The sequence below is a fragment of the Leishmania major genome, chromosome 4 (genome assembly GCF_000002725.2).
Source record: "Leishmania major strain Friedlin complete genome, chromosome 4".
NCBI lineage: Eukaryota > Euglenozoa > Kinetoplastea > Trypanosomatida > Trypanosomatidae > Leishmania > Leishmania major.
In genome coordinates, this window is record NC_007245.2 from 171,771 (window position 1) to 185,307 (window position 13,537).

Genomic DNA, 13,537 nt, shown 5'->3' on the forward strand with positions numbered 1-13,537 from the left:
GACAAAAAAAACGGATAGGTGCGGCAACATGTGCGCTACACAACATTGTAGGCGAACACCACCAATTCTTCACCTCAGCCGTCTCTCCCGCTGAACACTGTCACTTGAAGGCTGACGAGAGGCAGCGGCGTGGGTGAGTGGGAGAGGGTGGTAAGGGTTGAGGTGAGTGTTGGTAGGGAGGGGTGGGGCTGGGAGGAGGAGGGGAGAGGGACAAGAGCAGTGCCACGTCGACTGGTTTCTGTTTAAGTGCACACAGACAGACGTGCAGAAACACACAGATGGAGGGTGATGGAGAGAGAGGGGTGGGTGGGTGGGTGGGAGGAGGTGGGCGGATGAGCTGGAGCTCAGCGACGGGCAAATCGAAACAAACCCACCCGTACAAAGATAAGGGGTGGTGGTGGGCAACAACAACAACGGCAAGCCAGGGAGGCACAAAAAGACAGGCACGGCACGCCCCCATCAAAGCTGTTGACCCCCCACACGCCCGTCTATACACATATGCAGAGAGACTTCGATGTATACATAGAATATACATGGTATATATATATATATATGCCTGTGTATACACTTCTGCGTGCACACGTCCATCCATACACATATACACATACATATATATATATATATATATGGACAAACCGGCACCGGCATCCGTGCAACCAAAACGTGAACAACAACAGAGAGCGAAGCAGCTCGAGAAGGAAAGTCGCCACGCGATCGGGGAGGAGGTGGAGAGGGAGAGGGAGTGGGAGTGGGAGTGGGGGGGGCAGAAAAGGACCGGTGCAGCACTCCTCGAGCGACCGCACGAGAGGGCAAGTACCCCCCGCTCCTTCTTTTGGTGTCATCTGCGACAGTGGGGCTGCAAGCGATGAGGGATGCGTGTGTTGGTGTGCAGGGGTGTGGTGATGGAACGCAAGACACACACACACACACACACACACACACACACACACACGCACGCCTATGTGCGCACAGGTGTGCTTGGATGGGCTCCTCCGCTGCCAAACACCTGGAGGCGAAGAGATAGGATCCCAGGGAAGAGAGTGACAGAGACAGGTAGAGAGAGAATGCGGGCGGGCGTGTAGGTGTATGAGGAAGCGAGCAGCACCAGAAACCGTGATGTGCTTCCGGAGAAAAGAGTCGCACTCACTCCTCCTCAAACACCAACATCCTCCCTCCTTCCTTCCCTCCCTCCTTGTCCCTCTTCCAACGGCGCCATACTTGGCATCACTTTGGCTATGTCGCGTCGCCCACCCCATTTCATCGAGCATCACCGAACTCAACCGACGTTGACAAGGACAAGACGGCTGTGCTGAAGCTCATCGCATTCTCGCACACACGCACCCTCCTTCCTTGTCTCGCTCTCTCTCTCTCTGAGACACACATCCCTAACGCACAGTCGTAGGGAAAATCCTTCTTGTTGGGAGGAGGCCTGTGGCGATCTCAGCAGATGGCCGTGCCGGCCTTCTCCTGCGCATAGCCGCAGTTGCTCTCCTTGGTCTGGAAGTACATCTCCTCCTCGTGCGGCTCCACGTCGTCCGTCGGGAACTTCGGGAAGTTCTCAAAGACGGCGTTGCCCTCGCCTATCTTGCACATGGCCACGATGACGTTATCACCGATCTCCCCATCCGCCTCGAAACCGATGGTCACGGCAATCTCCTTCGCTTTCACGCTTGACGCGCTCCGGGACAGGTGGGCGTAGTCGTTGACGTAGTAGATCGGGTGCACAAAATCGCGCATGTCCTCGCCTCCGCCGTTGCCGTTGCCGACCGTCTCGTCGCCCTCCATGAGGCGCGGAATGAGCAGGTACGGCGCGGTACTCGGCTCCAGGTGGCACGTCATGGCAATCTCGCGCGCCTGCAGGAACAGCCACGCGTTGTCCGACGGCTGCGTCATGTCAGTCGAGGAGTTCTGCACGACCTGGTACACGTCCGTCTCTTTGGGCACCGGCGCGGCAAGCGACAGCATCACAGCCGGGTAGTCCATGTTGTTCGGGTCAGACTCGGCCGCACCCGCCTCGTCGACGTGCATGCCGCGGTGGTCCATGTTCGACAAGATGAACGTGACGTCCATGGGCGCCTTCACCGACACCTGAAAGACGGCGCCAGGTTTGCAGTCGGCGAAGGTAATGGGCACGCGCGCGTCGTGCGCTGCCCGCGCGCAGAAAAGCACACCACCGCCGATGAAGTACTTGAGCGCATCCTCGAAGGTCATCCAGACGATGCTAGTGTCGCCCTTGTGCTTGCTGAAGCCGCACGCGGTGGCGATATCGCGGTGCTGCTGCCACTCCAGGGCATCCCACGCCCACGCCCTCGTCCAGCCGCTGCCGTGCACCCACGGGTTGCGCAGGCATATCAGGCGGATCTGTCCCTTTTGGAACTCCTTCACGTCCAGCACGGAGTAGGCGTGGCCAGGCAGGAAGCCGGTACCGGCGAACGCCTCCTCCATCTCGGGCTGGTCGGAGAAGTCCGGCGAGCTCTGCGCCTCCGCCGGGATCGCCGGCGCCTTGCCGGGCGTCGTGAGGATGGCCTGGTAGCCCTTCCTTTGCCACTGAATCATGCGCGACTCCAGGTCGCGGCCGCTGTGCACGGTCGCCTTGGAGACCATCTCATCGATGCGCATGGCCGGGAAACCCGTCATGTCTGTCAGTGCGTGCATCGGGTCACCGGACTGGATCATAGCGTAGCTGCCGTGCATCTTGGCGAACGCCTTCTCGAGAACTGCCGGCCACAGCTCGCACAGGTCGCGGCTGTGCGCGAAGGCCGGCGCGCCGGCGATGACAGGAAAGTAGTCATCCACAAGGATGCTGCGCCAGAGACCGTTCTTGTTGAAGGACACGCGGTACGCACCGATAGCGCGCTCGCACCGCGCCGAATCGGCGCCCTTCGGGTGCCGGAACACCTGCATGACCACTGTCGGATCCTCGGCCAGCGTGGCCACCGCGCACATGAGCCAGCAGTCGCCCAGCTCGCCCTGCTCGACCTCGCCGGGACAGATGCGGTTGCGGAAGAGTCGAATTTGGTCGTGCAGCTCCGGCTTCACGTACATGCGCGGCCGGCCCCACGGCAGCCGCTTGAACGGCTTCGCCGCCCCAGACTCGATGGAGGACTGCACAGGCGGAAAGGAGAGGTCCACAAAGGGCAGGCCGTTCTCCAGGCAGATCTGCAGAACGCGCTCCGCATCCGTCTCGTCGCCGGCGATGGCGCGGATGGCGTCCATCTCCACCTGCACAACCTGCTGATTCTGTGCCTCGCTGCGAGCTTGGAAGTACTCCTGCGACAGCGGCAGCGCGCTCAGCTTGCTCGCGAAGCCGTTCACGAAGCCCTTGATGAAGGGCTCCGTCTCGCCAGGGTAGACGGTCAACTCCATCACGTACTCGCCCGTGTTTTCATCACGCGTCATCTTCGTGTTTTCGAGCGGCGTGATCTTGCTGTGCTTCCCAAACGTGCACACCACGTGCACCTCGAAGGAACGGCTGTCGTTGTAGAAGGCCCACGTCTTGTTCGGTCGATCGACGATGCGGTAGAGCAGCCCGGGCTCCTCGAAGCAGTTCGTCACCTCACCCGTGATGTCGGGCTCGCCGTTCACGAACCGCACCTTCGGCGCCGCAGCACCACCGGTAGCCGCCGGGGTTTCCGGGCTCTCGTACACGGGCTTCTGCGCGGTGCCAATGTCGAACTCGTCCTCTGGGTCTTCCTCGGGCACCTGCAGGTTCACTGGCACCCACTCCCGTGGCGGCTTCGTCGCTGTCTTGCGTGGCTTCATAAAGGCATTCGTTACCGGCGGCGGCCCGGCCGGCTCTTCCTCAGGGTACCCGGAGCCGGCGCGCATTACCGCATCATCCGTGGGCAGGCCGCGGTCGTCGTGCCCAAGCGGCTGGTCGTTCGGGTCAGCAACGCCATGGACATCCTCGGCAGCGATCGGCTTCTCCGCTGCGTCGAACTCGACAGAGTCGGAGAAGAGGCTGTCGTTGCTGATCACATCCACTTCCGTCGGTGGGTACGACATCGCTGCTGAGCTAAGGATGTGAAGGAGGTGTGTATGCGTGCGTGTGTGTGTTTGGGGGGGGGGAGGAGGAGGCGCTGAACAGACACCTGCGCGCGCGGGTTTCTACGTTCGCTCGCTTCGTTCCCCTTCGCTTGTACTCGTCGCTTGATGTGCGGCTCTTCGCGTCTGCGCGTGCGTGTGTGCGAGAGCGGAAGAGGGACGGTGTGTGTGTGTGTGTGGAGGGGTGGTGGTGGTGGTGGTGGATGGGAAGAGGATGGAGGAAGGGGGGGGGGCGGATGAGGCGATGAGACTGCCGATATGTTGTTTGTATGTGTGTATTTGTGTGTGTGTGTGTGTGTGTGTGTGTGTAGGTGCACACAGGGAAGAGAGGGGCCGAGGTAGACAGAACGTAAGCGGTGCACCGCGTGAGGGCGAGGAGCAGATCAGCGCACACCTGCACAGACCGCACGGGAGCGTATCAGAACACGACGGGAACACAATGAACGGAAAGAAAGGAGCCCCCTCCCCCTCCCTCAACAAGAAAAGGGCAAGCGCACCAGACTCGGTGTTCGCATGGCGCGTGTGCGTTGTGGCCGAGAAACGGCTGTCGCTGCCCGCACGCCGGCACGCGCCTCCTCTCCGCATCCGCCGCGACTTCCTCCGTACCTTTGTGTTTTCCCTTGGCGAGCGGGGCGCTGACACATCCATGCGAATCGCAGAGGCGGATGGTGGCGCGGGAGAGCGATGTGTAGGGCTGCCATGCAGCGGTACTGGATTCGATGTTGTCTACTCCCGTGCATGCGTGCCGTGCAGGCGGCACGTTCGCTTGCAGCTATCTGGACACGCCCACGCACGCATGCCCAAGCACACACGGAACAGAACATCCGGGAAGGACCAATGAGGGGGAGGGGGCGACCACGCCCATCAGCACTCTTTAAAACTTCTCGTTTCCGTCAACCACCCTCTCCCTCTCTCTTCTCGCGGGTTTCACGAGTGGGGCGGCATACCGTCAGGCGAACGGTGGAGAGCGCGATGGCGCGCTTGTCCGGGGTGCCTCCACCCCTGAACAAGCGTGGACTCGATCGACAAGATCGTGCCCACGGAAATCATGTCAAGGATGGGTGCTGATGCAGAATGCTGACCATGGCGCGGCGGATTCGACTCGGATTTCTTCTTCGTCACGCTGGGTGTGCACGGCCGGCTATCCCAGCCGTGCACACCCAGCGTCAGGTTCGCCGTCCGGGCGCCGTGGTCATCCGCATTGGCGCCCCCGTCGCCCCCCCCCCCCAATGTTCTCGTCGCTGTCGCTGTGCGGGATGCTCTCTTCCCTCTTTCGTCGTAAAAGGATTGCCATCGGCAGCAACGGAGACAGATACAACCGTCCTCGTCTCGGGCCGTGAGGTACGCCGCATGTGGGGTGCCCGTCGCCGCCGTCTTGACCACCACCTCCGGACCACTCGTCGTCCTAGCTGCTTCGCCGTCGTTGCCATTCCAAACCGAAAGACAACTCCTCAAGGCACTTGTGAATCAGCGCATCCTCCCCTCGCACTGCTGCCGTGCCCTGCCGCGACACAGGGGAAGGAAGAACACGCCCACTTTACGGCACACCGCCAAGCAGTATTCAGGCGAAGAGCAAGAGTGGCAACCCTCGTCTCGGCAGACCGGCTCGTGAGGATGGAGATGAGCTTCGCCTTGGCCAGCGCGAGCCAGCCAACGGTGCTCGCGATCGGAATGATCTAGATAACACCGATCCATCGCATGATAATACGCATCAGCAAGCTACGGGAGATGGGGGGGGCAAGTTGATAAGACACCTACGTGATTGTGTGGAGGCCGGCCACCCGGAAGCTGCCCTCCCACCACACCTTGCAGCAGCAGCCGAACAGCGCCATAAAGTGCGCCACCTCTTCGGCAATGTACACGACGGCTTCCATGGCATCCGCGTCCCAGGGGCTGGCACGGGATCGCTTACCGGAACAACCCGCGCGGGTTCATGGCAATCATGTACGCGAGGTCTCTCATCACAACCGCGGAGCCTATCACCTCCACCTCAGCCATCTTGCCCCCTCCAAGCCGCTGTGCAGGAGCACCCGCCTCGGGTGGCCGACGGCCGTCCGCGTAGGCCACCGCCACCACATTGTGCGGTGCGAGGAGGCCCGTCGTGAAGATAAACTAGTGGGCGACCGCCACCGGAAGCGTGATGGCGCCGGAGATACCCGTACCCCTCCCCTTCCCCCCGTGACGACACTGTGCGGCGGGTAGCGCTGCACAAACAACAAGTCCACCGTCTCGCCGTAGGAGTAGGATGTCCCCATGAAGGCGATGCCAATCCGAAAGACGACGAGCAAGGTGGTGTCGTTGCCGTGACCAACGTCGCCGACGAGGTGCACGATGAGCTCGCCTACGATGGTGCCGGTGAACATGAGCGTCATGCAGATGGCGTGCGAGATACGCTGGGCCACGAAGGCGTTCATGACGATGATGACAACTACACAAGGCTTTGATGCCGAGCCTCAAGCCGAGTGAGTTCGCGCCGGGGACGACCATGCTATATTGAGAGTTGCGGATCAGATCGAGCACCCTCCTAGCGGAGATGCAGTAGATGGAGTGAGGGAAGAGCGTCCTCCGCACCGCCTCGTCGCGCTGCGTCCGGGCCAAGCGACGAGACTAGTCGCCATCTGTGGCGCTGGGCGGGTCATCGCGCAACCGACGGTGGTGGCGACGTCGACGGCGGTTTACGGAGAGCAAGCGAGAGCTGACAGTGACGCACCACGGACTAACCAAACGACACTGCCGCCGCAACAGCCATCCGTGCGAGCCGCCTTGTTTGATCTTCGCTCACGTGCACCATCCCCGCCCTCCGCGCGTACTTCATGCCGGTGGCGTTGCATGGTTCGGCGAGGAAGGTGGTGCCGGTGCGTGTGTGCGTCTCTGCGGGTGTGCGTACACGGTGAGTAGCGGGTGGGCCAGAGAGAGAGAGAATAAGGGTGGTGGTGGTGGTGGTGGTGGCAGCGAGTCCACTCACATACGCGGGTGCCTCTCTGCAGAATTGCAGAGGTCGTTGTCTGCACGGTGGCGCACTGATCAACAGCAGAGAGATGAGAGAGTGAGAGAGAGAGAGACAGCGAGGGTGGCGGGACAGTCACCGCCGCCGCCGCCGCCGCCGCCACACCCCCGCTTGCCACTCCAGCAAACGGTAGTCAGGCGTTGTGGCTTCAGGCGTTCATTCGGCATGGATAGCCACTTCTGCCACTTCGCTGTCTCCACCGGCGCGGCACTCAGGCGGTGCGTCATTGATGCCGTGTACATTGCTGTCAGAGCAACGCCTTTGTCTTTCCCGCTCCCCCCCTCTTCCCGAAGTTGGCGAGTGGCGTTAGGCACCATACATCACAGAGACATCGCGCGCAGAAAATCGCATGCGCGTACTCCTCCTCCTCCTCGGGGCAGGATACAATGGCAGGAACGCAACCGACGTCCACTAGGGGAGGTCACTGGTTCTGTTGCCTGTGCGGGTGCACACACATCATCAGGGCTCACGCACCCCCCCCCCACCTCCCTCGCGCCTCACCCGACAAGGGGTACACGCATACCCGGCGTGCCTCTCACGACTTCCACTGCTAAAACAAACGAAAGGCCTCAAAAAAAAAGAAAAAACATACATGTAGCCTTGGCACGGCATGTGTGCGGCAAGGAAACTAAGAGCGGACAGCAGAGGTTCAAGTAGAACCGCCGCCGCCGCTGCTGCTGCTGCTATATGCATGTGTGCCTTAGCGGGAGGGAGGAGTGTGTATGTGTATGTGTGTGTGCGCCAGAGGTGATGAACGGTGCAGAAGGTGGATTGAGGAGAGATGATCAAACCTCGCCGCTGCATCTCTCTCCGCAGCACGCTAGTAAGGCTGCAACTGCTGCTGCTGAGAGAGACGACAACGACGGTTCTTATTCACCTCAGCTCAGCGACGACCCCACCCCCCTCTCCACCCCCTGCCAGAGACAAGGGGGCCGTTGCGCTCACCCTTAATGCAGCCCCGCTTCGCCGCTGACGTGTACAACAGACAGCAACAGTACCACGTCTATTCCTCCCCCCGCGCGCACGCGGCTCTTCGGTTCACCACGGGGCTCCCAAGACTGTCGCGCTTCCTTTTCTCGTTCTCTCAGGGACGCGCCGTGTAGCCCACGTACGTGAAGGGCGTAATGGCGAGCAGCTCCTGCCGCACCTCCTCTGTGATGCCCTCGAGCTGCTGGATGAAGCGGTGCACCGTCTCCTCCGTAACATGCGCGTTGCCGCGCGTCAGGTCCTTGAGCGCCTCGTACGGCTTCGGGTAGCCCTCCCGGCGCAGCACGGTCTGGATGCCCTCCGCCACGACAGCCCAATTGCCCTCTAGGTCCGCGGCGATGACGTCCTTGTTGAGAAGGAGCTTGCCGATGCCGCGTTGCAGGGAGGCAAACGCGATGAGGGCGTGGCTAAGCGGAACGCCGAGGTTGCGCAGCACCGTGCTGTCTGTGAGGTCGCGCTGCAGACGGGAGATGGGCAACTTCGCTGAAAGAAAACCGAGGACGGCGTTGCTCATGCCCAGGTTGCCCTCAGCGTTCTCGAAGTCGATCGGGTTCACCTTATGCGGCATCGCGCTGCTGCCGACTTCGCCCGCCTTCACCTTCTGATCAAAGTAGCCGAGTGAAATGTACTGCCACACGTCCTTGGCCAGGTCCATCAAGATTGTGTGCAGCCGCGCGCACGCATCGCAGATGGCGGCGAGGTTGTCGTAGTGCTCGATCTGAGTTGTGTAGCGCTGGCGGCGAAGGCCAAGGTACTTGCTCAGGAAGAGCTCCCCAAACTCCAGCCAGTTTACGCCAGGGTACGCACAGAGGTGCGCGTTGAAGTTGCCGGTAGCGCCGCCGAACTTGCCTGTGTTTGGGATGCTCAGCAGCATCGTCCGCTGCTCTTCCAGCCGCTCAATCCACACCATGAATTCCTTCGCCAAGTTCGTCGGGCTCGCCGGTTGGCCGTGCGTCCGGGCCAGCATCGGGACATCCCACTCAGGCAGCTTGCTCTTGAGGTGCGCGATCAGCTGATCCAGCGTTGGGATGTAGTGGTGGTGCAGAGCGTCGCGCAGGAGCATCGGAATCGAGGTGTTGTTGATGTCCTGCGACGTTAGCCCAAAGTGGATGAACTCCTTTTCGGCCTCGAGGCCGCAGGCAGACATCTTGTCCTTCAGGTAGTACTCCACTGCCTTGATATCGTGGTTCGTGACCGCCTCAATGTCCTTTATCATCCGGGCATCGTCCACTGTGAAGTTCTCGAAGGTGGTTGCCCGCAGCTTCTCCAGCTGCGCATCTGTGACGCCGCGAAGCTGCGTGATCACCGGCACCTCCTTGCACAGCGCTTGGAAGTACAGCACCTCCACCTGCACGCGATACTTGAATAACGCGTATTCGGAGAAGTAGGCGCGCAGCGCGGCCGTGTCACGCTTGTAGCGACCATCGAGAGGAGAGAGCGAGTAGAGGGGGTTGTCTTGACTGATCTCCGCAGGGGCCTTGTGTGCCGTCGTGGTCACAGATGGCGCCGCCGCTTCTTGTGCCGAAGGCAGTGACATTGTTCTGCGTGCTCAACTATTCCGAACAAAAAAATTGATCCTGCACGGAGCAGGAACGAGAAGGGAGGAGGAGCGAGAGTGGGCGAAGAGATGATGATGCTTGCGTGAGTACACACGTGAGCTCTGCAAGAGAGCGCGCGGGACGGGAGGGTGCTCGATGGGCTGTGGAACAGGCAGTAGGAATCCCTGCATCCATCCACGTCCTCACAAAGTCGTGTGGCTCCTCCCTCCCAACGGTGAGTACGGTGCCTCAGGGATGTTTCCGCGTGTGACAGCCGTGCGCCGTCCCGGTCAGCTGAGCGCGCGGCCCCCCTGACCCCCCACCCCTCCGCCTCGCAGGTTGCCTCCGACCCACCCACCGGTGGGCAGCGGGAGCCCGAAGGAGACACGCCCGACTCACGCGGGCGCTCTGCCCAGCACATGGGTAGCACAGACGCGCGCACTGTCGCAGCACCATCCGGGACCTGACCCTGTCGCGGCCAGGGGTGGTGCGGCGTTGGCAGGGATGAAGAGGGGGGGGGGGAGGCTCTGCTTGGCTTCTTCCCCCCCCCCCCCCACACACACACACAGAGTGAGGGAGGGAGGCGCGGGAGCCACATGCAGAGAGGCGCCTGCAAGGCCTTCTCCCACCTGCCTTCGCGATACTCTGTCACTCAATGTACAGACCATCCGTGCCCTCGACAAAGACATCTGCAGGCCGCACGCTCGCCCGCCACAGGAGCCCGTCGCGAGCGTGGTCGCAGAAGTCTGGCGGCTCACAGTGCGGAGTGGTGGACCCCTGCAGGAGGCTCTCCCGCGAACGTGAAAGCAGCGTGCGCACCACCGCCGCATCAATGCTGCTCCCGTGCACGAGGGAGCCTCTACCGTCGTTGTCGTCGTCGTTGCCCCCGCCGTCCTCCTCGTCCTCTTGCGGATGCCGGTGTGCAGGAGACGGCCTGGCGAACGAGGTGCGGCACCGCAGTAGCAACGGGAGAACCCGCTTGTGTGCCGATGAAGCCGTCGGTGGCGCCTGCGTGGCCAAAAGTACAGGCTTCAGATGGCGCCATCTGGCAACGCCGTACCCGCGCCCACCATGCCTCCTGCCGGCTCAGCAGCGTCCGCACCTACGAGGCCAAGGTCACCGTGGCCGTCGCCGCCGGGGAGTGGGCGGTGACCGTCACCGACTTGGTAGTCGGAGTCGTCGTCTCTTGCCGTGAGACTGCCTCTCGATCACGCACCGCGCCGCTGGATGGTGTGGCGAGGGAGTCTAGCGCGGACCACAGCCTCAGCGACGGCGGCGTCGACGCCGCACTCTTCTTCACGCGCTGCGCGACAGTAGTGGAGGGCACGATGTTGCACGCGAGCTGCAGCCCGCCTGCGCGTCCAACATCAGTCGATGCACGGCGCGCACCGTGCAGCGCATCGGAGGACAGTGGTGTTACCCATTGGTAGTCGTTTTCCACGGAGAGAGATCGAATTTCGCGAAGTGGGTACGCGCGGGTGCCGGGGTGCACGGTGGCGGGCCAACTGTGCCCCGTCGCCACGCTCAGCAACAGCCCCCATGTCATGGGGTAGGCATAACGCCGCCGACCATCTGGATCGACGCACCAGGGCTGAAGGTGGTGTTGAAAGACCAGAAACACAAACCATCCTCGCGGAGGCGGTGGGAGACATTGAGCGTGCGCGAGGTCGTCGCGGTGGCCGAGCTCGTGATCTGCGGGTGAGATCTGTTGAGATGAGCTTCCTCTGCCAGAAGGTGCGGGTTGGTAGGGGTGGGCACGGGCGAGGCGGCGTGGACGCGGGGTCTGCCGGCGGCGCCACCGCGCTCCAAAAGCGCGCCAGCGTGTCCTTCAGCACCATGACGGCAGCCGTACAGGAGGCGGTGTCGTCGCTGTCTTCATGGATTCCCCGAACGCTGGCGGCGGTCATGCACGTCGCGTAGTGTTGGTGCACCGCGTGAAAGACGGAGGACACGACGTTTTCCCACACGAGCCGACGCCGCATCTCCGCAACGCCGTCCTCGCGGTCGAGGTGGGCCACATGGCAGCAGAAAGTGATGCGCCCACACGCGCTCCACAACAACAACAACGAAAACGACAACGACAAACGTCTCGCACCTGCGACGGTGCCCATCGCTTGCGGACAGGCATCCACAACAGCTGTCGCAGCCGCAGCAAAGGAGGCTATCAGCGGCTTCCACCCTTCCTGCAGTACCACCCCACACGCGGCCGACGCGCACGACGCTGCGTCGGGGCTGAAAAGCAGCGGTGCCTCGCTGAGAGCTGCTTTGTCCGGTGCTGCAGGTTGCAGCATGCGTTCCTCGGCTACGCAGCAGCTCCTGGTTTCCGTCATGGACGCCGGCCTCGCCTTGTAACACCACCTGCACCATCTCCTGCACCGACGACGACGACGACGGAGACGCAGACTTGTCGCTCGCGGCCACCAATTCTGCCCTCCCCATCGGCTCTGGCGTGAGCGACACGTTCACCATCCGGCGCGCGCTGTCCAAGGCCGGGTTGTGCAGCACGGCGGATGTGTTGCGATGAAGCTGCGGCGGGAACCGAGCAAGGCTGTCATACGGTAACGGCGCCGGCTGCATCCGGCTGTCCTTCGCGCTGTGCACGGCGGCTTGCTCGTGCGTCGTCGCGTGTGAGGCTGTGCCGACAGACGCGTTCTTGTACAAGAGAGGCGTAGGTGGCATGCCAGGTGTGCAGTGGGCATTGCTGAGGGCAAGCGCGTCGTCGGCACAGGGCCCGTCGCTTGCCGCGTTCACCCCCTCGCTTGCGGGTGATGGTGAGCAGCCAGATGCATGGGTGCGTCGACGGTGAAGGTGCACGTACGCTCGAGGCGTGTGCAGAAACAGCGACGGGAACGGGTACGGCAGCTCCACTGTCGGCGCACCCCCCGCTGGCACCGACGTTCACTTGATTTCGCTTGCCATTTTCTGTCGACCCCGTGGCGGTCGTGGCCGTGTCGCACACGTGCGTCATCGCGTAGCGCATGCGCACCGCCTCGACGATGCCCACCACCGCATCGAGGAAGAGGGTGTCGATGTTCGCACTGCTTTCGCTCTCTGTGTAGACGGTGCTGCTGCCCACAGAGGCCGTTGTCTTGCAAGACACCTGCCGCCGTTCGGCGAGCTCGCAGAGAGCACGCGCCTCCTCCGCGGAGACGTTGGAGAAGGGCATGATGGCAGGCTTGCACGCATACACAGAGTGTGAAGGATCGAGCGTGAGATGAGGTGGGCGGGAGGACGCAAAGTCGATGATGGCAATGTTGGAGCACGCGCGGCGTGCATGTCCCGGTGAGAGCCCTTTTCACGGATGCTCGACATGGAAGAGCGTCACCATGACGGGTTGCAGAAGGAGCGGAAAGGAGAGAGAAGGGTGTAGCAGTGTGCATCCATGCCGAGTGAGGGGTGATGGGTGGTGGTGAAGGGTGCGGCAGGTAAACGGAGCCGTTTTGAAACACACACACACACACACACACCAGCTCCTCAAGCAGCTGCTGAGCCTCGATGCGGCTGAAGTATCGGTCAGGCAACCTCCCAACGCACCCCATCGCAGCATCCAAACGGAAAGAAGAGGCGGGCGGGGGAGGGGGGGGGAGTTGGAGGTGATGATGGCGTTCTATGCGTTGGGCACACACACACACACACACACACGCACATACATACAGGGAGAGAGAAGGAGGGACATGTGCGTTTACGCGCGTCACGCCTTCCTTCCTCCCTTCACCCGATTTCCATGCCGGCCGCCATGAACGATCATCGCCTCCTCCTCTTCCTCCTCTTCCTCCTCCTCCCCTTTCCATCCGCATCCTCATCCTCATCCTCATCTGCATCGGGTCGCCGATGCAGAGGCGGGGATGCTCTCGCGTCCGCTGTTGTTCCTTTTCGTGGCGGTGTACCGTTGAAAGAAGAAACGAGGAAACCAACAGAAAAATTGTAAGAGAGAAGCAACACCCTCCCCCACCCACCACCC

General features: G+C 62.0%; 2 protein-coding genes and 1 pseudogene across 2 annotated transcripts, besides 1 other annotated feature; all 3 read right to left on the bottom strand.

The window, feature by feature from the left end:
- Positions 1-1,440: 1,440 nt before the first annotated feature.
- Positions 1,441-4,005, bottom strand: LMJF_04_0450 (putative calpain-like cysteine peptidase; the record flags this gene model as incomplete). The annotated part of the gene is made up of 1 exon (XM_883481.1): positions 1,441-4,005. The coding sequence occupies one exon, from the start codon at positions 4,003-4,005 to the stop codon at positions 1,441-1,443; it is 2,565 nt and encodes an 854-aa protein (XP_888574.1).
- A 4,130-nt stretch (positions 4,006-8,135) lies between these two features.
- Positions 8,136-9,575, bottom strand: LMJF_04_0460 (putative adenylosuccinate lyase; the record flags this gene model as incomplete). Its single annotated transcript, XM_883483.1, has 1 exon — positions 8,136-9,575. One exon carries the CDS (start codon positions 9,573-9,575, stop codon positions 8,136-8,138), a length of 1,440 nt encoding a protein of 479 aa, XP_888576.1.
- Positions 9,576-10,132: 557 nt separating this feature from the next.
- On the bottom strand, positions 10,133-13,472 carry LMJF_04_0465 (annotated as a pseudogene).
- Positions 10,133-13,472: a sequence feature.
- Positions 13,473-13,537: the final 65 nt, after the last annotated feature.